This window comes from Pteropus medius, unplaced genomic scaffold (assembly GCF_902729225.1).
Source record: "Pteropus medius unplaced genomic scaffold, Ma_sr-lr_union100, whole genome shotgun sequence".
Lineage (NCBI taxonomy): Eukaryota > Metazoa > Chordata > Mammalia > Chiroptera > Pteropodidae > Pteropus > Pteropus medius.
Genome location: NW_024342467.1, coordinates 16,825,842 through 16,851,707, shown reverse-complemented (window position 1 = coordinate 16,851,707; position 25,866 = coordinate 16,825,842). Strand labels below are relative to the sequence as shown.

Below are 25,866 nucleotides of genomic sequence, written 5' to 3'. Positions count from 1 at the left end.
TATGATCTCAAGAGATTTCAAAAATACAGAGAAAAAATTTTCAGAGAACAGAAAACTATCAATGGTGATCGTCCTTGGGTAACGAGATTATGGCTGGTTTTTATTTTCTGTTTTAATTCTCTATCTCCCAAATACCCTGCAAGGAGTATGAATGAATAACTTGTATGATCTGAGACTAAAGAAAGGATACACGATAGAGTTTTTAGACTGGGGTCACACCTTGACATTCGTCTGACCAGGAAGGAAGGATGGACCGTAACGATATGTGGCAACGGGGGCCCTCACGTGGGCAGAGGATGGCAGGCAGCAGGCTGGGCACGCAAGAAAGCCCACTCCCGACAGGACAGAAGAGAAAGACCTAGAATGGAGGGATCTCTACCCTAGAGAAAAAGAGGAAAAGAGACCCAAGCAATTTCCTGAAAAACAAACCCAAAAGGCTAACAGGCACAAGAAGAGATTCTCATTCACTAGTTATCAAAGAAATGCAAATTAAAACAACTGAGATGTCACTTTACACCCATTTGACTTGCAAACATTAAAAAACTGAGTAATGCCAAGTGCTGAAGGAGCTGCCGGTGGGAGTGCAGGCTTTGCAGGCCTTCTGGAGCGCAATCTGGCACTGCTTCGCCACGTTAAGAAAAGGCGCAGCTGATGACAGGGCGCGTCTTACTCCTGGGTGTGTGTTTCCGAGAGAGAGGCTCACTTGCGGGTTCATGAGAGAACCGGCATGTGAGTGTGTTCACTTAGAGAGAGGAGGAGACAGGACGGGTCACACGTAGGTGGTGACACCGTGTGGGACCATACAGCTTTCAAAACAGGGGACCAGATGAGCACGCTGCAACTTGGGGGATCTCCTAAAAGCATAGTGCCGAGGGGAAAGGCGCTGGAAGCAGGAAGTGAAGCACAGAACTGACAGCATTTATGTAAATTACGAAACACTCCCTATTTTGCAGAAACACACAGAAACACAAATATTCACATTAAACACAGTGGAATGTTTTCCCGTGGGAGGAGGGGTATGGGAGTAGAGGTGGAGATAAAAGAAAACAGTATTTAAAATAAATTGAACACGAAGAGCTTTGCACAGACAGATGATGGTGACATCACATGACCTGAGGAATGATACACACACTCCGCACCAGAGGCGCAAATAAAGGCTGCAGCTCCCTCTCCCGTAGAGGCACATGTAGTCACTTACATGGCTATCTATCCATCTACTAGTTTATTAGCTCCTCTGACCTTGGGCTATGGCCCAGATGCTAGGAGGAGGCACCTGAAAAGAACAGAGGCAGAGGTCAAGAAAGTCAGAATTAGACACACAGGGACCTAAAGGAAAAGAGCCAGGGACAGGACAGCGAAGGAGGGCTGCCCCTGCCCAGGGCTGGGCAGCTGCTTGGGTTGGGGTATGAATGAGGGCTCCCCGGGGGGCGCCGGCCCCACTCCTCTGGAGGGTGGTGGCATCGTCGCTGCCCCAGTTCAGGAGTGGACTCCAGTCGCATGACGTGGCCAGCCTAGCACACAGACGTCAGCACCTTAGCCCTTGAGCGGGAAGGCACAGTCCACTTGACATGGGTCCTCCGGGCTGGCAGGAGCTCAGGGTCATGGCCATGCCATCTCCGTGAGATCTCAGTCCTCACCTCCAGGGACAAGGGGAGAGATGTTAGTAAGGTCCCACTGCCACTTCTCCACTCAGCCTCAGGGGACCGAGAGCATAGGGAGAGCGTGCAGGAGAAACGGAGACGGGTTCCTGGGCCAGGAGGAGCCCTGGTTGGCTCGGCCGCTGCTGAGAACCGCCTCTGGAGGATACCACTTCCTCCCTGTGCGTCTTTCTGGCCGTTCCCTTCAGCTCCTTGCTCTGTCTCCTAGCACTGCCTTTGTCTGGGCCCAGTTAAAGACATTCGGGGGGACTTTCTTGAGTTTCTGGCCAGGTAACTTAGACCATCCCCTGCCCTGGGGTTCGGCCCCGCCACTGGCTACTGAGCTGAACTGTGGCCACTGGAAACCTGTCCAGGGGACATGCAGGTGAGTGGACTGAGATAACTGACAGGCAAGCAGCTTGGGAGGTGTGGGGGGGAGGGGAAGTCTGCATCTTCACATCTCCAAGGGGCTGTCGGGGGCAGAGGGAGCTGAGAGGCTGTGACCTGCTGACAGCGCTGAACTTGGGCTGTGGCGAAAGACAGAAGGGAGACAGATTTCTGTTCAACGTAAAGGTGAGCTATCTGACAACAGGAAGAGTTATTCATAGGTAGTCAGCTCCCCATCACCAGAAGTATAACTATCTGGTCCCCAACACGGCTTCCTGGGACAGAGCCTTTAACAACTCTGTGGAACCCCCTTTCCCAGGCCCCAGCTGCCTCCAACAAGCTGTTCCTTGCCGCTCCTGGCATCCCCGGGGGTCCACCAGCCACTACACTCAGACGCTGGTCCTGCGTCTGCACCCAAACACCAGATAAGGCTTTGCGAGACTCAGGGAGGCTGATGTGGGAATGAAGGGTGTCGCTGGGGACGGAGCCAGTCAGAGAGGGAGGGGGCGGATGAGGGGAGAGCGGCGATCCGCGCTGGGGGACCGGCACATGCATCCAGGCCTCCAGCAGAATGCAGAGCCCACAGCTCTGCACGCAGCACAGGGCCTGGCTGACCGGGGCGCTGAGTTAAATTTTCCCCTCTCCCCCCTGGTCTGTCTTCATTGGTTCCTCTCTGCCATCCGTCCATATTTCTGCATGTGCATTGGCTCCATCCATCCCATCTATTCTGCATATGTCCATCTCCGTCTGGGCTGTGCTTTTCGTGTGTTTCTCCCTTCCAAGCCCTCTCTCTCAGTGCTCCTGCCTCTGCTCTCCACCGTCCTCCCTGTTTCTGCATTCGACTCTATTTTCCTACATCTCTATATGTCTATGGCTGACTTCCTTGGTTCCTCTGTCTCTCCTGGAGCTGGCTTATTTCCTTTGTGACTTTCCCTTTTGTTCAATTATAGGAAAACAAAATTAAGGGATCCCTTTGCCCATGCTTGGATCCCTCTTGTGATCCCAAAAGGCTTCCTCCACCCCCTGCTGCATGGACAGTAAACTTGGCCCAGTCTAGAGAAGGGACAGATCAAAGGTGTGTACAGGAAGCATTCAGGCTTAACTTGATCCAGAAGCTCAGGATAGACTCCCACAAAGGATCGCAGGAGTCAAGGTTTGGCCTGAGCTGAGATTTCCAGGGCCTGGGCAGGAGAGAGGCGGCCTTAGGCCTGGTGGGAGTGAGGGCTCAGCGAATAAGCATAGCCTGCAGAGTCACATACCTCTTGGTTGAGGAAGCAATACAGGACAGCAACGATGAAGCCCTGTGTGGCCAAAGAGAAAGGACCCCATTAGAATACCTTGGCCTGGCCTCAAGGTGTCAGCAGTCCATACGCTACCTTTTTCCCCATCTACCCCCTAGACTATGGCTTGAGCCAAGTCTTTGAGAAAAAGGGCAGGTAAGATGCATTCATCACTTGCTATGTGCCAGGCCCATTGTCTCATGAAATCATCATAGCGAGCCTGCTGAGTCTATAATGTTGGCCCTATTTCTCTGATTTTTTTTTATTTGTGCATCCCCCAGTACTGAGCACGGAGCCTGGCATGTAATAGGTGTTGAGTAAATGTTGAATAGATTGGATGGATGGATGGATGGATGGATGGATGGATGGATGGATGGATACAGAGGTAGTTGAATGAATAAGGAGATAGATGGTTGGAAGGTGGACAGATAAATAGACAGGTGAATAAACAGGTGAGTGGCTGGCAGGAAGAATAACCAGCCTAGCAGCCCTTCCCCTATCATGAAGTCGGCCGAGCTTTGGGGCAGCGGCCCCTCCCTCCTGCCCCAGGACTTGGGGAAGGAGTGCCCATGGGGGCCCTCACCTGAAAGGAGCCCAGCCCCAGCTCCAGGGGGAGGCGGACGCCCAGGCCTGCGCTGTCAGGCAGGAAGTTGAAGATGATGTAGTGAATCCCAAACAGTGGGATTAGGAGAAGGGTTGACTTGGAGAGACGCCTGCAGGAGAAGAGAAGCCCCAGGCTCCCAAGTCTGGAGTTTGAAATTCCCACCTGCCCCTTACGGACTTCCACTCCCCACCAGCTCTGCACAGCAGCTCTGCACACCAGCCCTTCTGGTGAGTTCCATCCTCCCCACCCTGAGCTCTTTTCTCTGTGCCCCTGGATCCTGCTCTTCCCTGCGCCAAATGCTCTTGTCTCTTTATTCCATTCAAAGCCAATGCATCTTTCAAAGTCTAGTTCAAAGACCACTTCCTCGGAGAAGTCTTCTCTGGCCATACCCTACCCCCACCCCCATCTAGAAAGAATCTCCTTCCACAGTCTCCCATAGAAAGTGATCCCAGCACACATCGGCCTGTTTGGCTTGGTAACTGGCTATTGGAAGCCGTCCTCCTTCCCACACTGTGATGTCCTAGAGGGCGGGGACCAGATCTATTCCCCTCTGGGGACATGGGGAGAAGCACGGGCCAGGATCGTGAATGCCTGATTACGAACGCAACAGAACCATGCTGACTCCTGCTTCAGTGATGCCCCAGCGTCCCCCAGTACACGTGAGCATGTTACCAGTACTGAGATTGGACGTGGAGACTGCCCTGAGCTGGCTCCAGTTTCCTCAGCAGGATGCGGATAATATTGAGAAAAAGCCCAAAGTTCACCTGGAAATAGAGTGCAGGAAGGTGGAAGGCAAGGGTCAGGGGGTGGCCCCGGTGGGAACTAGAAACCCCGAATCCTTGAGGCACGGGGCGGTGTGGGTGGATGGACGTACAGACCATCGCTCTAGAGCTTGTAGCCTGAGGACTGGGAGGCCTCACATGCAAACCAGAGAGCAGAGGCTCAGAGTGCCCTCCCCCACCCCAGTCCTTGCATCAAAGTCCAAGGGCAGGAGGTCAGGCCTCGTCACCCTGCCTCCGGCACCTCCTGGGGCCTTCTCTGGCACAAAGCAGGTGCCTTCACTTTGCACAGTGCTACATTAGGAAAACGGGCACATTCACCAAGGCCACGCAAACCGGTCCTGGCTGCCCCGTGTCCTCACGGGAGCAGGTGGTGGGCTCCAGCGGCCGTGATCTTCTCCCCTTCATCCCTCCGCCCACGGTAACCAGGGCACCAGAGTCATCCAAACTCTGAGCCGGAAGAGGCCTGCGCGCTGATCGAGACCGCCCCCTGGTTTTACCGATGGGAAATTGAGGTCCAGAGAGGGCCTCACGGGGGTCTGAATACCAGCCTGGGGTCAATTTTCCTGCAGTGTCTGGCCCCTCAGTGGACCCAGGGAAGCTGGTTGAGTAAAGCAGAGGACACTGGCCCCAGGGACTGACCCCAACAGAGAGGACGATGGGCCCTTTGATGATCCACCAGTAGGGGGAGCTGTCGTCCAGATCCCAGCACCTAGGGAGTGGACAGGCCAGGGCCCAGGCTGGTGTCAGGAGCGCAGTGGCTGGAAAGCGCTTTCCTGCGGTAACCCATGCACCGCCCTCCTCCCAGCTCTCTACCTCCCGGCCTCCTGGCTACTCTCCCTGGCCCTGGAGCCTCCCGGCCTCCTTCCACCCCCCACGCAGCCTATCTCCTCCCTCGGCCAGTTAGGCCACTTTTAAAAGGGTGCCCCCTCCATGCCGGGCTCACCCATTCTCTCCACCTAGATGGATAAACTTCTCGAAAATCAGTCTGTTTGCTGCCTTCTTGTTGGCATCAACACTTCCTGTGTTCCAGGAGGCCCCCACTGACTGGCCTCCCTCTCCCCCGAGCCCGAAGCCCTGAGCATCTGAGCCTCCTTCCTGCCTGGGCTACGTTTCCTTCTGCGCTGTCCAAAAACTGCCTCCGCATCTCCCCGCATGCACCTCCCAAGCCGGGAGTTCCCTGAAGGCAGGACCAGGGCTCCTCCTCCTCTCCCCAGCTTGGAGAACAGCTGTGTTGCCTGATTGTCAGCCCATGCCCCATGGGGACTCGGGATGGATGATGATGCAATCACCCAGACTCACGCGACATCCTCGAAGGCCGACTTGCAACACACCCACGTGCCAGTGAAGAGCAAGGGAAGCCCTGAGGGGGTACGGGGGAGATACAAGTGAGGGGTCTACATTCTCAGCTTGGGGGCCTGCCCCCCACCTCCCACCGCCACTGCCAGCCACACGGGGCACAGTGAAGGCGGGGCCTGGCTCTGTTCTCCAACAGTTGCTCTAGGGCTACAGACCATCCCGTCCCCTCTCTGGGCTTCAGGTCATCATCAACCCTCCACCGCACCCATGGTGCCCAAGCCAGCCCTCAGGGCTCACCCCAGCCAGCGAGGACCAACCACCAGAAGGCTCTCCTCGTGCTGGGCGATGTGGAGGCCAAGAGGCATGTCAGGTAGACAGCTTCTGCCAACAGCCAGCTGAAGTTGGTCATGGTGGCAAAATGGGAAGTGGCCACAGAGACCTTGCACAGAACCTGCGGGCCAACAACTGGGTGCATCAGAGCCGAGACAGCCATCGAAGCCCCACCCAATTCTCCCTACCCCACTCAGGCCCCTCGAGGGGATGCAGTAATGTAATGCGGTGGTTAAGAGCACAGACAGGGGATCTGGACAGCCTAGGTTCAAAGTCACCATCTATTAGCTAGGTCACCTCCCCATGCCTTAGCTTTTCCTCTATAAATGGAAAACTTCCAACACTAATCTCACAGCCTCATCACAAGGACTAAATGGAAACTCTGCATGTAAATCGCTATTGTTTCCACTTTCACCCCCTATTTCCTGAGCTCGAGTCAATCCCTAGAGCTGTGGATACGGAACCCTGTCCACACACAGCCCCATCCTGCAAGCACACACGCATGCACCCCGCATTCATTCATGCAGACTCGCTCCTCTGCTCGCTCCGGAGCCTCTCCTGGCTCGATCCAGTCCCGTCACCAAGCAGCTGGGTGACATTGCCAACTGTCCCTCATCTACAAGTGAGACTAAAATGGAAATATAAGTAGGAAATAAAAGGGGGTGATATATGCAAAGCATTTAGTGTAATACCTGACACATAAGCGCTCAATATATATATTATTTTCTTAATTGAGTAAGGTCATCAGCGGGTTCATTCATTCATTCATCTGTCCAGCTTCCTTTTATTTTCAGTCCCTCCCATTCTCCCATCTCCTGTCTGTGAGTTTGCTCACCCTGGTCCCTCCCATTCTCTCTATTACTGCTGCCCGCCTAGCTTCTCCCTCAGGCCCTCTCTTGTTCTCTCCCAGCTCTCAGCTCCCTCCACCTGGTGGTCCCATGAGCCGGTGCCTCTGTCCCCTAGGAAGGAAGGACTCGGCTCCGCCCAGCCCCTCGCATTTCCACACTCAGCCACAGACAGATGAGTGCTCAGGGGACTGACAAAATGAAAAGGCTGGCTGGAGTGACCTGTCTAGGTCGTGATAGGTCGTGATAGGAAATGGGGAACGGAACCGGGAGTGCTGGCTGCGGGGCAGAGAGTGGAATGTGGGATGTGGCACCATGGTCCAGGAAGTGCCTGACCCCAGGGAAGCTGGAGAGGGGAGGGTGAGTTCTTCATCTGTAATTGGCAATGCGGGAGGCCCGGGCTCAGCCCACAGGACTGGGCAGGCTCAGGCAGAAAGCTCTAGATCTGTAATCCGGTCCCCCTCCCGCCACGCGCCCTGGTTCCCCCCACCCGTGGCCGTTACAGTGGAGAAGCTGCAGTGGTCCGTGTTCTCGCCGTGGAAAAGGGTGGCATCCTTCAGGAACACGGCTCCCGCCTTCAGGATGAAGGTGACGAACAGCTGGGTGTGGATGTAGTTCCGGGGGCAGCGGAGCCTCCTGGAGTGGGCGGGGAGAGGGGCTTCTGCGGTGCCTACGGTGGGCGGTGGGCGCGGAGAGGCCGAGCAGGGCAGGACGTGAATTGACTTGGATTGACTTGAACTGGATTGGGCTGACCCTGAGGCTTGGGTTTTACCCTGGCAGGACAGCTGACCAAGGAGCTCATAGTCGGGGAGGACAGAGGCAGAAATGGCAGGGTACTACTGCCCAGGAGAGCACCCTGGGCGATCAGAGGGATGAGATTCATCCCATGGACAGAGAACGGCCGGGTCAGGCAAGGCTCAGAACCCATAGTCTGGGGTGGGGGTTGGAGCTTAAGACGGACAATGGTCAAAGGTTCGGAACAGTCAAGAAGGGCTCCATGGAAGAGGCAAAGAGGATTCTTTGAAGAGGATGGGAGCTGGGCTTTGAATTTGGAGAGATGTAAACACATTGAGAAGAAAGGAGGCAGGCATCGCAGGGAAGCAGAATAAGTTCCACGCGAGTGAAGGCGTAGGGGCGAGAGTGCGTCCTGGAGCGGGAAAGGATGCGTCTACCTGTGCAGGAAAGAAAGGGAAAAGTTAGAAATGGCTGTGGCACCTCGATCTTAAATAACCGGGCAAGGAATTGGGCTCAGTGCTGTGGGCAACGGGGAGGCAGCGAAGGTTCTGGAGCAGGTGATGGAGATGGCAAACCTGAGAGCCACCAGGATGGCAATGGCCACCAGGAGGGCCACGACAGAGATGCTGTGGCCCAGGGTGTAGATGATCTTCACCGTGGAGAAGTAAGATTTCTGGGCAGGGTGGAGATGGAGAAAGTCTCAGCAACCGAGCATTTGGAGAAAGGGAAGCTTGACAATCTAGCTTGAAACTGAGGAGAGTCCCTGGGGACCACAGCAAGCTCCCTCCACGATCTGAGGTGTTTGTTTTCAGCCTGTCCTCTGCCTGACAGAGGGGGTGACAGAGGGGGCGGTGACAGGGAGTGAGATGCGTCTTCCCGTTGCTGCTCTGGGGCCAGGGAGAAACACTACATCCCTGGGGAATGACAGAAGCTCAGGAGGAAACTGGGCTTGTTTATTGACATCCAGTTTGCTCACCGGCTTGGGAACACAACATCCCCAAAGAAAGGGCCAGCACCAGCGACAATTGCAGAAAAAAACTCTTGCCATGACCAAGTATTTGGATCAATCGAAGTGCAGCCTGGACCCCAGAGATGGAGATCGGGGTGCAGGCCAAGGGATGGGAACAGAGGCCCGGCTCCCCCGAGGGACACGGGCAATCACCAACCCTCTCTGACTCAGTCTTTTCACCTGTAAAATGGTCAGGCTCATGCTTTACCGTGCGGGACCGAGGGGGAAAGGGATGTAGGGTTACGGGTGTGGAAGTACCTCGCGAAAGCCCTGCTCAGTTCGAAAGTGTGGGGTGTGCTGGCTACATTAGGGGTCGCTGTGACCACTTCTGGGCTGGAGTTTTCCTCACTTGCCCTCACCACGGCCATGCACACTGCTCCACAGACGGAGGACAGAGAGGGCAGGAACTGGCCCGGGGGGCACCAGGAGCCGTTGTTTCTCTGAAGCACCCCAAACTCCCCGCCCAAGAGGCCTGGGCACAGTGAGGGTGCACTAAGGAGTTGGTAGCGGCACATCTCCCAGCCCGCCCTCTGCCTCCCCTCCCTCCTAGCAATGTAGCCCACCTGTCGCCCCTGAGTTGAGCGGGTTAGCAAAAGAGCCCCCACCACACACTGCCACCTTCTGGACATCTGCTGTAATTGATCTTCCAACCAGAAGCTCCAATGGACACAGTGGCCCCTATAGCTGTCTACCAGCCACACAAACATCCATGTCAGGCACCTCGCACCTCCTCAGTCAGCAGCTCCACGGGCACAGGACAGGCCACAGGATAGGGTGGGAAGGGCTCAGACCAGCCCGTGATGGTGCAATCCCGCTGCACAGCGCCTGGGAGGCAGTCAGAGGTCGGGAAACAGAGATCTGGTCACAGCGGCTCCTTCCCTCTCCCCAGGAGGCATGAGGAGCCTGGAGTGACCCTGGAAGGCGGCACAGACAGCCCCTCCAGCAGCAGGGAAGGGGGTGCCTTCTCCCCAGCGGCCTGGGCTCCAGGTCCAGCCTGCCTGGGACACACTCTGGGGCCTTTCTCTCTGGCCTCAGAGCCGCCATCTGTTAAATGGAATCCCTCGAGAGGCAGAGTGGTGGGCGGGGCCTCCAGCATCCTAAGGGCAGGAGGTAGAGAGGAGGCCCTCCCTGCTCCTGGAGGGACTGTCCACCCAGACGCCCAGACCTGGGAGGGGAGGCAGAGCAGTGGGTGCCCTTCTACCCCTCCCCCTGGGAAGCTGGTGGTGTCTGAGCTGTCAGACAGGCTCTGGCCGCTGCTCCCCACAGCCGCGCCACAGGACTTGGTGCCAGGCCTTGGGTCCAGCGCGTCCTTGCTTTCTCACTAGCCCTCACCCCCTGTGAGGTTAGTGGGCTTGCTGCGCCCAAGTCACAGGTCAGGACACTGAGGCCGACTGACTTGCCCAAGGTCACACCGAAAGAGAGGAAGTCGTTCAAATCCAGGTCTGCCTGCGCCCCAAGCCATATTCTGTGTCTGCCATATTCTGGCACCACCAGAAGAACCCACCCCTCCCTCCGCAATGCCTCTCCCGGAACCCCCACCTGGCTCTGAGCTGAAGTGAGAGAAGAAATCTGGGCAGGGGAGAGCCACTCGCTCGCCAGAGCCTGCCATTGGCCAGCACAGCAGCCCATCCCAGGTCCCTGGGCAGCCTAGAGAGAGAGAGGTGAGAGCAGCGTGCACTCAGCCCAGAGGACAGGCCTGGCCAACACCCTGAGAGGCGAGGCTGGAGGAGATGAGGAATCTGAGAAGTCGCCTCCTCCTGCCAAGCCCCATACCCAGGGTGGCGTTGGGCATCCCCTCTGCTGCCCGTAGACACGCATTCTCGTCTTCCCTCAGCCGGGTGATGAAGTCACACTCCGGGTGCACGTGGCCCAATACCTGCAGAAAAAAGTTACTGGGTGAGCCGAACCAAGCGTGTGCTCCTTCTGCGTCCGCTGGTCCAAAGGACCTGAGGACAGAGACAAAGCTGGATTTATGTCTGTGTCCTTGCTGCTAAGCACAGGGCCTGGCTCATGGCACTGACAGCTGTGCTTGATGGAAGGAAGGAAGGAAGGAAGGAAGGAAGGAAGGAAGGAAGGAAGGAAGGAAGGAAGGAAGGAAGGAAGAAGAAGAAGAAAGAAGAAAGGAAGGAAGGAAGAAGAAGGAAAGGAAGGAAGGAAGGAAAGAAAGAAGGGAAGGAAAGATGGATGAAGGTCGGATGGAAGTTTCCCCTTTTCATCTCATGGAAATAAGTTCTGAGACACATTAACGTCTTCACAAGATCTCATGCGATGGCCAACTCAGTAAAGTGTCTTTCAGCCACCTTTCCTCCTTCCCGTTTTACCCCTCTGTTCCTCTCTCCTGCTCTCTGGAAGCAGGTGTGCACGAAGTACCTTGGTAAACAGAATAATGCCCTCCCCCAACAAAGCATGTCCACATCCTAATCCCTGGAACCTATGAATCTGCTACCTCAAATGCAAAAGAGATTTTGCAGACGTGATTAAGTTAAAGAGTTTGATATGGGAAAATTCTCCTGGGTTATCTGGGTGGGCGTGAGGATCCTTCCTTATAGGAGGGAGGCGGGAATGGCAGAGTCAGATAAGAGGCAATGATGGAAGCAGAGGGTGTGTGTGTGTGAGAGAGAGACTTTTACCATGGGGTTCCCATAGATGACAGAGAGGAGGAATCCTCACAGCAGAGGGTATAGGTAGCAGTACAGGTAGCAGTTACCTGTACCACATCCCATGCCCAGCCCTTGGCAAATCAGATTCCACTCAATCAACGCAGGACAGGCCCTGCCAAACAGATACATTTCTGTTCTTACAAAAGAGACAAGTGAGGTTCAAGAAGGTGGGGAACTTGCCCAGGTCGCAGAACTAGCTTCCTGGTGTTAGGATTCAAGCCCAAAGGCTGTGGGCCTAGTGGCAGGGGCAGCTCATGCTTGGGAGACGTGGCGGCCCCTCCCCCACAAGCCAGTGGAGGAAGAAGGACACCTCAGTCCACGCGGGCTCCCAGGAACTTCCCATCCAGTACTTTGTGTCTCCTGTCCTTGTCCCTGAGTCCCTTGCAGTGACTCCTGGGAAGTCGCAGCACATCTGGGGGGCTTTGGTCCTGGCACCGCACCCACCAGCATTCTAGGCCTCCAAGCAATATTCAGTTGGCAAAAGCGTCTCTGGCCCCAGGGCACATCAGAGAAGTCCCCTAAATGCTGGAGGCGAGCAGCTGTTCTACCTTCTCAGGCCCACTCACCCCTGGCCACACCCTCCTACACGGCAGCAACCAAGGAAGAGTGTGGCTCCAGGAGTTGTGGGGACAGAGAGGAGATGGATCAGAGGTCTTAGAGGAGGAGCATGTGGAAGAATTGAGAACCCGTAGCTTAGAGAAAGAGAAGATTTGGGGAGCGAAGCGGAGGGCCTTCCTGGTTTGGAGGCGCTGTCTTAGGGCAAAACAGAGTCTCCGTGGCCCCCAGAAGACACAGACAGACCCTGGGGGAAGCAACAGGGAGGCAAACTCAGCTCAGACCCAGGAAGGACTGTTCCATAGAGCTACCCAGAGCCAAGCCAACTGCCCAGGAAGGAGCAGGAGGAGGAGGAGAGGAGGGGAGGGAAGGGAGGGAGAGGGGAGGGGAGGGAGAAGAAGGGAGCCACGGCCGGCCACCTGCTTGATAGGTAGAGACTCCTGCACTGGGGAAGGGCAGTGGGGTCCCCACCAGGCTTTAGCTGGACCCCCATATAGCCCTGTGGCTCCCAGATCTAGAACCCAATGAGAGGCAGGAGGGTCCAAGGTGGCTACTCACGATTAGTAATGGGCTCAGCAAACAGAGGATGCAAGTACCCCAAACCCTGCTGTCCATGGCGGGGGCTCAGCAGAGGCTTCCTCAGCCAGCCTCTCTCCCTGAGCCCCAGCCCTGGCCCCTCCCCTTCCCAGGTGGCTGTTTGCATAGGCAGAAGCCAGCAAAGGGGACAAAACTGGCTGAATATTCACCAGGATTGCAGGACACCATGCCCAGCTGAGTCCTGGCCCTGGCATGGGACTCCATGTCCCCAGTAGGGAGGGGCTGAGCCCCCCCTCAATCCCCCATACTCCCTTCCACTCTGTCTGTAAGTCAGCAAGGGCCTGGAGAAATGAAGCCACCGAATACTTTTTGCCCCAATAGGTCAATATTCTTTACCATTTTCTTCTCTGAGCCCAGCCCTCTGCTTTCCCATCTTGGAGAGAGCCCCCAAATGAAGGAGACTCAAGAGAAGAAGACAGAGACCTGAACCTCCCTTCAGGGAGCCCCCAGTTTAGCCGGTGAGCTCAGCCTCATCCCAGGGCTGTGGGAACCCAGCGGGGGTGGGGGCCGGGTGTCAGAGGGGAGTGAGCTTAGGAAAGGAAGCATGACCACGAAGCACCAGGGTGGGCAGGCCAAGAAGGTGTCGTATCAGCACGACCTCATTTCTTTACCGGCAACGACGCCAGTCTGGGTGGTATCTGCAGACAGCAAGGCCCTGGACTTCCGGGGCAGTGGGGAGACTAGTCAGAGTCCCTCTAGAAGTCTTGGTGGCAGCAGGGGAAAATTGAGGCGGGGCAAGAGGCTTGCAAGGGGATTCATGGAGCTGGCCATCCTGATTGGGGCAAGACAACTGTCATCAGCGGCAAAAACGAGAGGACTTAAGATCGTTTTGAACCTTCATTTCCTGAATGTTTTTATTATAGTTTTAGACTTGAAAATGTGGAATCCCAGCTGGCCAAGCTAAAGACAGTGTTCTAAACTGCCCTGGATCTCTCACAATTTGGGGGGATTTGAAGGCACATTTTGATACTCCAGTCCCTGGGAGGTCCTGACGTCCGTGTGCAGCTCTGCGTCCCCAGAGCTCGCTGGGCTGGACGCCAGCGTCACCAGACATGTTTACAGCTGACTCAAATCATGAATGATAAAGTCCCCTCGCCCCCGCCACGTCTGGATTGGGGGATCGTTTTTACATCAGCAGGGTTTTATTTTTCCATTTGTATTCATCCACGACGAGGTGCTGAAGAAAAACACGTTGAAAATAAAAACACAAACCACTCCAAGCCCCAGACCCCACTGCCCTCGCCCAAGCTTTGCGCGTTTCCCCCAGAATGCAGGGTAGCTGGCGGCACTCGCCCTGAGCTCCCGCAAGCGCCTCCATCGGCAGGCCAGGGAAAACTCAAAGGACTTTGTATTTCGTAAATGTGACCCCGAGATCTAATCTTAGTCACTCTTTCTCAGAGCAGAGCACTGAGAAGGTGTGACTTAGAGGGAAAGCTAGAACCCTCTGCGCTTCAGTTACAAAGAGGCAACAGCCCAAGGACAAATATTACTGTTAGTTACTGTTGATAATTATTGGCAGTGTCATTAGCATTAATGATAGTTAACAATAATTATTATTATTAATTATTGTCTAAATTAGTCATTCTTAACAGGGAACTATTTGTCCCTTAGGGCAGGGGTCCCCAATCCCTGGTCTGTGGTCTGTGGCCTGTTAGGAACCGGGCTGCACAGCAGGAGGGGAGCTGCAGGCTGAGCCAGCGAAGCTTCATCTGTATCTGCAGCCGCTTCCCAGCGCCGGCATCACCGCCTCAGCTCCGCCTCAGATCATCAGGCATTAGATTCTCATAGGAGGACCAGCCCCTGGTGCCAAAAAGGTTGGGGACTGCTGTCTTAGGGAATGCTTGGCAATGCCTAAAGGTAGTTTTCATTATTACAGCCAAAGGTCAAGGGTGGGGAGTGGGGGTGGCAAGGTGCTGCTGGTGTGTAACGGATAGAAACTAGGAATGCTGTTAAACACCCTACGATGCACAGGATGTCCCCCCCACACACACACTTAACCGTAGAATGAATTATCCAGTTCACAAGGTCAACAGCGTTAAGACTGAAAAACCCTGATCTAACCATTCATGTTCCCAGAGATTTCCTCTCCTCCCTCCGCCGGGTCCCCCATCCCGCCGCCTTTCCTCCTCCCCTCGCCCCAGCCCACTGTCCTTCAGTACAGGCCAAGGTTGCTGAGCTTCCATCTCTGACTATCTGTGTATCTACTCAGGGTTCAGATTCTGCCTTCATCGCTTGCTAGCTGTGTGACCTTGAGCAAGTTATTTAATGTTTCTGAGCCTCAGTTTCCCCATCTGAAAAATGCAACCTTCCTTGCAGAGTTGATAGTCAAGGAAAGGCATATGAAGTCCCTCATATAGACCCAGCGCACAGTCGACAAGCACTAATGGTAGCAGGTAAGTAGGATGAACTGGCATCAAATACAGTTATAACAACTGAGTCTTCATATGGAAAAACATAAGATCTAGTTCACATTTACAAAATATAAATTCTGGAAGGTTTATAGCCCTAATTATAAAGCAACAAAATAATAAGATTTTTTTCAAATAATGGAGATGTGTTCTCCTGACTTTAGAAGAAAGGAGACTTTCTATATAAAAAAAGAAAAACCATAAAGAAAAGTTTAATAAGTTTGACCACATCAACATTTTTTTAAATGTATTTTCAAGAAAGGACAACATAGGTAAAACTATAAGCAAGCTACAGACTGAGAGAAATATTTGTGGCCAATAATAGCAAATAAAGACATAACATCAAAAACATATTTTAAAACCTACAAATCAATAATAAAGAGAAAAATAACCCAAAAAAAAGTGAGCAAAGGATATAAACAGGCAATTCAGAAAATAAGTAAAATATAGGACCAATAAACAGAAAGAGATATTCGATGTCACTAATACTCAACAAAAAGAAAATAAAAAATAATTATGAGGTATTATTTTTCACCTATCGCATTGACTAAAATTTTAATGTCTGATAATAAGATATTTGGAAAATAATGTGGGGAAATGGTGCTTTTATACTGTGCATATGGGAGTGAACCTTGGTAACTCACTTTGAAAAGCAAGTTGATATGATCTGTTGAATTTATACATTAATATGTCTTATGAACCAGAAGTTCCATTTCTGGATATTTGCCCCAGAGGGCAGTATTGTTTATAATATGTAGTAAAAAACAGAAAATACTTCAGAGTAAATTTAACTAAGGTGAAAGAATTTTACATAAAAACTATAAGACATTACTGAGATAAATTAAAGATCTAAAGGAAAGGAAAGATATCTTGTATTCATGAGTTGGAAGACTTAATATTGTTAAGGTGGCAATACCACCCAAATTGATATACAGATTCAATGCAATCTCTATAGAAATCCCAATGGCATTGTTGTCCGAATTAGAAAAATCCATACTAAAATTCATATGGAATTTCAAGGGACCCTGAAAAATCAAAATGATCTTGAAAAAACAAAGTTAGAACCCTCACATTCCCTGATTTCAAAATGTATTACAGAGCTACCATAATTAAAGCAGTGTGGTACTGACATAAAGGTAGATATATAAACCAATAGAACAGAATAGAGAACTCAGAAATAAACCCTCACATATATGGTCAAATGATTTTCAACAAGGCTACCAAAACCATTCAATGGGAGAAAGAACAGTCTTTTCAATGAATTGTTTTGGGAAAACTAGATATCCACATGTAAAAAATAAAGTTGGATATTTACCTTACAGCATATGCCAAAATTAACTCAAAATGAATAAAGACCTAAATTCAAGAGCTAAGATTATAAAATTCTTAGTGGGAAATATAAGGGAAAATCCTCATTATCTTGGATTTCACAATGATTTCTTAAATATGACACCAAAAACACAAGACACAGAAGAAAAAGAGATAAATTGGATGTCATTAAATGAAAAACTTTTGTGCAGCAAGGCATACTATCAGGAGAGTGAAAAGACAACCCATGGAATGGGAGAAAATATTTGCAAGTCATATATCCAAAAAAGGAGTAATATTCAGAATATATAAAGAACTCTTATAACTCAACAGGAAAAAAAAATAACCCAATTCAAAAATGAGCAAAGGTCTTGGGTAGACATTTCTCCAAAAATGACACACACATAAAAAGAAGTTCAACATCATTAGTCATTTGGGAAATAGAGATCAAAACCTCTATGAGATATAACTTCATACCCACTAGGATATTTATTATTTTTAAAAAATGAAAAATAACAAGCATTGACGAGGATGTTGAGAAATTATAATCTTTATGCATGTTGGTGGGAATGTAAAATGGTGCGGCTGTTGTGGAAGACAGTTTGGCAGTTTCCGAAACATTAAACATAGAACTACCATGTGACCCAGCAATTTCACTCCTAGGTATACATACAAAAGGCTTAAAAGCAGGGTCTCCAACAATGCTCATACTACATCAATGTTCATAGCAGCATTATTCACAATAGTCAAAAAGTGGAAACAACTCAAGTGTCTATCAACAGGTGAATGGATAAATGAAGTGTGGTCTACAGCCCCAACTCAGTCGTTAAAAGTAATGACGCATGCTACAACATGGATAAACCTTGAACATATTATGCTAAGTGAAATAAGCCAGTCACAAAAAGACAAAGACTGTGCAATTCCACTTATATGCAGTATCTAGAGTAGTCAAATTCATAGACAAAGAAAGTAGCATAGAAGTTACCAAGGTCTGGGGCAGTGGGGGATGGGGAGTTGTTAATGATGACAAAGTTTCTGTCCGTGATAATGAAAGTTCTGGAAATACAGTAGATAGTGATGATGGTTGCACAACGTTCTGAATGTACCGAATGTCACCAAATTGTACACTTAAAATGCTTAAAATGGTAAATTTTATATTATGTGTATTTTACCATAGTTTTTAAGTGAAAAAAAGTCATTGATTACTTAATGCAAAACTACTAGTAATATATTACAGGGTTCATGGTATATATAAGAAGTAAAGAGAATGAAAATAAGAGCAAAAAGGATTGGAGGAGAAAAATGTAAGTGTATGATTATAAAGTTCTTATTCTATATAAAGCAGTATAACATAGTTTGAAGGCAGACTGTAATAAGTTAAAGACATATATTGGAAACCCTTGATCTGATTAATTGGCCAATACTGGAGATTAAATGAATCATATAAAAACTGACTAACTGAAAAAGGAGAAGAAGAAGAAAAGGAATAAGGATGAAACAGAGCAGATGGGGCAAACAGAGACAATAGCCAAACTGTAGAGTTAAACCCAACAATATCAATCAAAAATTAAATGTAAATGGATTATTCGCCCCAATTAAAAAGATTGTCAGATTGAAAAATCAGGACCCGACTATGCACTACCTACGAGCAATTCATTTTAAATCTAAACACAGATGAGTTAGAGGTAAACGATGGGAACAGATGTACCACGCAAACCGTAGCTGAAAGAAAACCGGCGTGACTATAAGACGGTAGACTTCAGAAGGAGTGGTGCTGTACTTGACCGATTAAAAAAATTTAAAGATCACAGTCGCTAGTGTTTAGTTTTTCCCTGCAACGCGCGGGTGTTGGAGTCATCGCGGTCGAGTCTGTCTGCCCACTTAGCAGGTGGGCTCTGAGGGCAGTGACGGACAGGTTCTTCTCTGAGGACCTTGATGGACAGGTTCTCCTCAGAGAGTCGCGTCCACAGCACGACGCTTTCGCCTGTGTCTAGTGCCCCCTGGTGGACGTGCTGAGCAACTGCTGCTTCTTCTCGCAGCCCTCGTCTCGTACATACGTAGCTGGGGCTGAGGTCCTGTCGCCTTGCGGAGCAGCTGTTTCTGCATATTTGGCCCGGATGTGCCTTGCTGGGTTGGGTTGGAGACAGAGGGTATTCAGGGCAAGGCCAGAGTAACCCCTATCCCTGGCTGAGGTTTAGACCTTCGCCCTGCTCCCCGATTCTGTCCTTCCCCAGGGACGGAAACAGTCTCTCACAGGAGCAGGGGCCCTGGCGCCTCAGAACGGATCCCTACAGACAGAAGTCCCCAGCCTCAGCCCTCTGAGAGGGCACCCCACTTAGCCGGGACTCTGCAGGCACACGGACTGCCCAGAGCCATCAGCCACTCTCACAAGAGTCCTGTGACCCAGCTCTGCATGGGGTCACGTCAGACTTCAATCTCTGTCCAGGGTTGGAGCTCACTCTGCGACCCATTTAGGGTCTTGAGTGGACTAAGGTTGAGGCTGACACTAGGGGGTCAAGGTCAGGGCTAATTGTGGGGCTTGGTGGGGGCTCAGTCTTCTGCGATGGTCAGGATCACGAAGAAAACCAAGGCTGAAAGTCCTTGGAGATTCTTCTAATAATGATGCTTAGATTCTTTGGGCTCTGAATGGCAAGTAAGTTTCTGCCTTAAGGCTTTTAGGTCAACCCAACAATTGCAAAGTGATTTTTCTGCTGAACAGAAATTCCGGCCCCCACAGGAGCACCTTGTAAATAGGGGACAGGGCAGGGTGAGGTATGGAAGGACAGGGGTGTGGAGGGGTGCTGGCCTTCAGCCAGGCAACATGAGAACAATGTGACACTTTGTTTTCCTCCAACTGAAGGAAGTACTTTGATTTAGGCATGGATAACTTATTTCTTATAAACTTTAAACTTCACCACAGACTTTGACCTCATTTCCTTGGAGCAAGATTCCTCCAGCCAGACCCAATGAGAGGGACTCGCTGTGAAGGATAGAGACCCAGCTGTCCCTGGCACATGCCCGGTATGCATAACTGTCCTTATTTTGCAGAAGAAACTGAGGTGCCTGATTTTTCATGGGGAATTGTTCTCATCGGGACAACAGACCTTGGACTCCAGGCTCCCAGCCCTGAGTGCTGTCTGTGGTCCAAACTGCATGCTGTAATTCACTGTAAAATTCTGATTCAAAATTTCAATGACTTATTTGGTGTCGAAGAGATTTTATACACAAACCCAAGTTGCTGGGAGCAGAGCCACCAAGCACTGTGAGAGCATCAGGGGGAAAGGTACCCACCCACCGGGCCCCAGGGAGAGGGGAGAGCAGGCCTGCACCCTGGAAACATACACTGTCCCACCTGCGCCCGCTCCCCACACCTTCCGGATAAGGCAAAGCACCCATGTCCGGCAGAGGAAGGACTGCACTGCAGAGGAAGAATCAATCACTTCACCCACTGTCCTCACGAGTCGGGAGACCGAGGCCCAAAGAGCACAGGAGACCGACCCAGCGTCACACAGCCAGTCAGAAGCAAAGCTAGGATGCTACCTGGCCAGCCGCTCCTCCCAGAGCAATAGGGGAAGGTACTGTGCCTATGGAAAGTGGCCATGGATCCAGGTGGGAACAGAGTCAGGGCTGGGGGCTGAGGAGGGGCTAGTGGAGTGCTGGAAGCGCAGACCACGGGGCTTCGAGGCTGGGGCAGGACGGGGGGTGGGCTTTGTGAGGCACGAAGCTCTCCCTGGCTGCAGCGGAGCCAGAGCCAGTGGTCAGGAGAGGAAAAGAGGGACCAAGGGGAATCCAGCCATGGCAAGTTCCCCACGACGGGCGACAACGTGGATGAATCTCAGGAACTAAAGATGGTGGGAACACCCCAGAAAACCATCTACCATATGCCACCATCCTTATGGAGCTCAAAAGAAGACTCTTAAATAGTAGACTGATTAGGTATATACGCTGCATGATAAAAACCTCTCTTTTTTAGCCAAGGAATGACAAACAAAATTCAGGATAGTAGGCACCTGTATGGTTCTTCGGGGAACAGGGGAGGTGCACATAGCTAGACACAAATTGCAGGAAAAGCTCTCGTTCTGTGGATGTGTGATGGGCTCATGCATGTTTATTATATTATTAAACTTCATCATTTACCTCTTTAAACATTAATATTGATACAGAGTTTGGCATGTGTCGGACCCTTTCATAAGCACATTACAGATGTGAGCTCATTTACTCCTCACAGCAGCGGTATGAGGTATGTCCCCATTTTACAGATGAGGAAACTGAGGCCCCAGTGATTCGTTGGAGATCGCACAGCTGATATAAGACCCCAGATTCTCACCCTGGCAGTCCGATTTCAGATTCTAAACCATTCTACCAAGCTACACGTATTATTGTATAATATGTTCGTATATAATGTGATAAAAAAAATTGGAAGCGTACTGGGAAAAGCAGGAAACGAAGCTGTCACATTCATTCCAGGTGAGATACAGATATCCCGCATCTGCTCTCCCTTCCCCAGAAGAATCACCTTCCCTCCCTGCCCGCCTCCCTATCCCATCTACCCACCCAGCTGCCACCCCTCCGTTCCCTGGGCACCTTGCGGTGATGACCGCGTGCTTTAGTTTAGTTTGCACGCCGGGTGGCCTGGCACGGTGAAGACGGCAGGCCTGAGCCTGGTAAACACACGGAGGCCACAGCCTTGTTCCCCTCTGGGAGCATAGCGGACCCCTCTGGGCTGGGCACAGGGGTTCTAATGTGATGGGGGTGCCCTTAGGGTGGGAGGAGGTGGCGAGTACAAGGAGGAGCTGGACGTCCCCCACGCCTTCTCCTGGCCTCTCCCTACAGCTCGCCCTCCCCACCCGAACCGGCGCAGCCCCTCCCAGCCCCTTTATTTATAAACCATATGTCCCTGTGTCCCTGCCTGCCCCTACTGTTTACCCAAAGCTTCAGGTGCTTCCCCTGATAACCAGAGAACCAGAGGTCCTGGAAAATGGGGAGGGGCCCAGGGCAAGCGAAGTTCAGGGGTGCTCTGCTATGCCCCTCCCCTGCTCAGGAATCTTCACACACACACACACACACACACACACACACCCTCCATGGACACTGCAGGGCCCTGTGCAGAGAACTTGCTTAAAAATAGGTAGCTGTCCCTATTTAAAAGCGGAATTTCTGCTGTCGCACCCAGGAGCCACGCCCCTCAAAGTCGACTGAGGAGGTTGAGAGAGGGGATCCCAGAGAGGGGAGTTGACGCACCCTCACTCATGGGGCAAGGCAGCTGGACATTTCCTGGACTTCACCAGACCGAAGAACTTGGGCCCAGACCACAGCTCTGACTCCTCTCTGCCCTTGCTGTCTGTGCAACTTTGAACGGGTCACCTAACCTCTCAGATTTATAGTTTCTTCATCTATAAGGGGTCAGCACTGTCCATTTTGTTCACTGCCCAGTGCCCAGAACACAGCCGGACACGGAGCAGGAGCTCAGTAAGTGTACGTATCTCGGATGGATGGGCCTGGGAATCTCTCTCAGCTCGTGGATGAGTATCGAACATGACAATATACATGGAGTTCCTGCACGGGGCCACGCATGGCAGGGCCTTCGCAAATGGGGTTCCCCTTGTCCCCTCACTGACCACGCGGAGGCTTCCACCCTTCTGACCTCAGCCCAGGTTTCCTGCACTCCGAAGCCCAGATCCCTCTTGAAATTCCCAGGCACAAAGAGCCTCGAGTCTAAGAAGCCTGCCTGGAGCACCCCAGGCTGGCCTCCTCCCCAGCAGTGCCTTCGGCCGATGCTCCCCATTTCTTTATCCACCTTGTGTTCCCTCCATGTGGCACTTAGGGAAACAGCGCCCCTGGCGGCCCCTTGAGGTCCAGCCTGCAGAGCCTGGGTCCCCTGGACACCCCTTTCTTCCCACCTCTGTTGTTCAGTGTCTCCCTCCCCCACCCCGTGACTGGTGGGGTGCAGGGCGGGCAGCTGAGGGGGCGACAGAGGCCTGGCAATCACGCCTTGGGCGCCGACTGGGCCCAGGGCCTTTCTGGCGGCTGTAAAGGCCTTCGCAGCGGTGGGTCGGGACTGCCCCTCAGGGAGAGGGCAAGGCCAGGACAAGAAATGGCCCCAGTAAAAGGCCACTGCAGGTGAGGCCAGAGCAGACCCCCGGCAGCTGAAGGAGCTCTAGTCCCCACCCTGACACGGAGCCCCCAGGGGACTGGGGCAGGTCCCGTCGCTCTGTCCTCAGTTTCCAAGCTCTGTGATAGAAGGGGTGAGTGGGCAGGGGGCGCTTTATCAACTCCTGATGCCCCAGCCCTTCTCGGGCTTCCCGGCAACCTCACACCAAGCACCTGTGGTCCCCACAGCTGTCCCAGGACACCCAAGCAAGCGGCAGCTTCTCCTCAGCCTGGCCTGCTAGCGAGCCGCACGGGCCCTCCTCCCAACGCCCTCCTCAGCCCGGGGAGCCCCAGAATCTGCCACCAGGGCCCACGGGGATGAGGGGACAGTGGGGAGAGGGGAGGGCTCTGGAAACGGCCCCCGGGGAGTGCTAAGCTCTGGGAAGCGGCCTCTCAGGCTTCCCCAAAGTAGGGCTGAGGCAACCGGATGCTGTTTCCAGCAAGGAGCCCTGGTGTGTGGAGTGAGGGTCCAGCTGAGTGCTGCCGCAGGCCGCCTCCTCCCGCAGGCAGGCAGGCGAGCTGGGCCTTCTAGGCCGGCAGCAGGGGCAGAGGGGGTGTGAGCGCTGTCGCCCGGGGCCTGGCCCCAGTGAGAGCCCACCGCGACCCCCTCGAGGGCTTCCTCCCAGGGCGGAGCTGTGGAGAAACTGAGCGAGATGGGTCCCAGGGCACAGAACAGGCCCAGGCAGCCTGTGCAGCAGGTCCTGCCCCTGCCAGAGCTGGATCAACCTGAGCCCGGCCGTGGGGGTCGTCGGATCTCCCCAGGCATCCTGCAGCTTCTGGGGACAAGTCCAAGGCCTCCATCTCTCTGTGCGTCCCCACAGTAGCGCAGAGCCCAGGGGGCATTGGGACAGAGCTGCCGAGACACGAGCCAGGCTGTGTGAGTGGTGAGACCCCAAGGACAGTTTGTGGGGAGAAGCTTCTAGGCCTGAGGTTTTGAAAAGCTTTGGGGCAAAATCCTAGACCTGCGGGGGCCTTCTCGGGACTCTCAAATTCTATCCCCACTGTACAGAAGGGGAAACTGAGGCGCAGAAATGCGAAAGGATTCGGTGAGGAGGTGGCAGAGACCAGCCTGGAACTCTGGGCCCCGACTCCCAGCTCAGTGCTCATCCCACTTCTGCTGGCTCTGGCAGCTCTAGTGGCCTCGTGAGCCAAACCCGGCCTGGCCACCACGGGCCATCCTGTTTCTGGAGGCTCCGGACGAGGATCTGGCCCAGTGTGGGCTCACCCCCCGCCTGCGCCACCTTGACCCACGGCTCCAGGAGGTGGGCAGGGACACCAGCCCCAGCTGGTTCCAGCACATTGGAGGGCCAGTCAATGATTCATGGAGGCTCCGTTCCTGGAGGCCTTCTCTGGTCGTACCAGGCACCAGTCGCTGGCTCCCGGACAAGCTCCCCAGGGTGGCAGGACAGAGCAGGACAGGGATTAATCAATGATGCGCCCAGAGGTAGAGTCACGGCAAGGAGGAAGGTCCTCCCATCCATCCCCCAGACTGAACACAGCCCCCAACCCCTCCTCTCTTTCTGGGTCTCTCAACCTTGGTAATCTTTCTGCCTCTCTCGGAAACTGGCTGTTTCTCTCTCTCAACAGGTCTCTCCCCTACTTCGTCCCTCTGTCCCTCTCATGCGCACACACACACACACACACATACACGCACACGCGCACACACACGCGCGTGCGCGCACACACACATGCTATCTGCCTCCCCTTCACCCCGCACCCCAGCACCCTCGCTCTGAACTCAGATCTTCTCTCTCATCCTCTTCCCTCCCATTATCAAAATGGTTTTGATAAGCCAAGCCACTCTGAGGTTTTAAATAGAGGAATCTAAAAGCTTAGGGGCCCTCAGAAATAATGCTCAGGCCAACATTTAAAGTATGTGTTCCGTAGAAAAGCAATCCTCTGAAATAGCAATACAAGTGGCTTCCAAAAGACAGTTCTGTGGACAAAGAAGTTTGGCGAACTCTGGCTTACATAAGTGAGTTTTTGTATTACAGGACTTGTCAGAGCCTCTACTATGGTTAATCTTCCAGAGGGTGATATGGTTTCTAGACTTACTTCATCTCCTGTGAAAACCAGTCAACAGCTCCAGAAACTTCGGGCTCTCACTCTGTGAAGACCACAGAGGGCAGGTGACTCACCTAAGGCCAGGTGACTCACCTAAGTCCACTCACTCAGGCCTTAGCCAGGCACGTGGATGGCACCTGTTGGAAAAGTCTCAGGCCGCTGAGTTTCATTTCAAATCTAACTCTCTAGGATTTTCACGCCAGAAAATCTACTTGAAGATTTTGAAGACAGCCTGCGGCGGCTTCACAGTTAGAGAGGAGAGAAATGGACAGGGAGCTGGGAGCCCTCAGAATGTTCTGGAGGCATGCCTGGGCTCGGTGTCTCTAAGCTCCACATTCCTGGAGGCAGATGCCACTGCTCCTCCCAGCCCAAGAAGTCACTGCCAGCCCCTGAAATTCTTGGAGTTCGTCTCGGATGGAAGGCGTCACTTGGCCATCGGCCACGATCTGGGGGCATCACTGACTCCCGGAATGTCACCAACAGTTGAACAGCGTCGTTATCAAGTCATGAACCCTCTCGCAGAATGTGGAGCAGAGACACGCCTCCAAGTCTGCAGAGGGGAGGAGGGAGGAGGGGTAAAACGAGACGGGATACAAAAGACACAGGTGTACGGGGCTGAGGAACTCCTGCGTGTCCGTGTCTGTGCTGCTGAGGCCCAGGAACGCGGCTGGATGCACAGGATGTTAGAATAAGAAGTCACGAATGCTTATTTCGGCATGCTTGGCAGTGGGCGCGTGCCAGGGGCCTGCTGGAATTCGAGAGCCATGTGTCCTGCGACTGTGGGAGAGGCCGCCGCCAAAACCAGCTTCGGTCGGCGATTTGATGGAGACACAAAACTAGCTTCATTCTCACCGCATCTTCTTAAACATGGAACTCACGTCCTCGTGCCTAACTGCACAAGGAATGTTAGCCGAGGAAGCACGAGACAGGAAAATGGGAGTGGCCAGCATTCTTAACAAACGCTTGATTTAAGTAAGCATGCACTTCTCGTTGCAAAATTTCTCACTGACCAAAAAAATCCAAAAATCAACAACAAAATTTAAAAAGAAAAACACCTCATGGGTGATCTATTTAAGCAAAGAGACCCAATTTTGCGAGGCAGAAGAAGGGGGCCAGGCCTCCACCAGACCCCCAGCAACTTGCTTTTTGACACCAACTGCCTGGAACTCACAGATGCCTTCCACTCTGTGGGTCTGAGTTAAGTGCCCTCATATGTTCG

At 52.7% G+C, this 25,866-nt stretch overlaps 1 protein-coding gene across 1 annotated transcript; it reads right to left on the bottom strand.

The window, feature by feature from the left end:
* Positions 1 to 1,173: 1,173 nt before the first annotated feature.
* Positions 1,174 to 12,735, bottom strand: GHRHR (growth hormone releasing hormone receptor). Its single transcript, XM_039862663.1, has 13 exons — positions 12,679 to 12,735; positions 10,679 to 10,781; positions 10,445 to 10,552; positions 9,633 to 9,730; positions 8,472 to 8,569; positions 7,665 to 7,797; positions 6,284 to 6,437; positions 5,990 to 6,050; positions 5,330 to 5,399; positions 4,581 to 4,672; positions 3,888 to 4,017; positions 3,284 to 3,325; positions 1,174 to 1,637 (listed from the first exon to the last, which is right to left on the bottom strand). Exons 1-13 carry the CDS (start codon positions 12,733 to 12,735, stop codon positions 1,512 to 1,514), a joined length of 1,272 nt encoding a protein of 423 aa, XP_039718597.1. The 3' UTR covers positions 1,174 to 1,511.
* Between the last annotated feature and the right edge of the window lie 13,131 nt (positions 12,736 to 25,866).

Bases quoted from the DNA above. Each gene is read 5' to 3' on its own strand.
- GHRHR (XM_039862663.1), bottom strand. From the start codon at position 12,735: ATGGACAGCAGGGTTTGGGGTACTTGCATCCTCTGTTTGCTGAGCCCA. The intron at 9,731-10,444 runs GTGGGGGTTCCG...ACTGCCTCCCAG, and splicing joins TCACTTCAGCTCAGAGCCAG to GCGCTGTGCAGCGGGATTGC. The intron at 3,326-3,887 runs GTGAGGGCCCCC...TTGGCCACACAG, and splicing joins TGGGGCTGGGCTCCTTTCAG to GGCTTCATCGTTGCTGTCCT.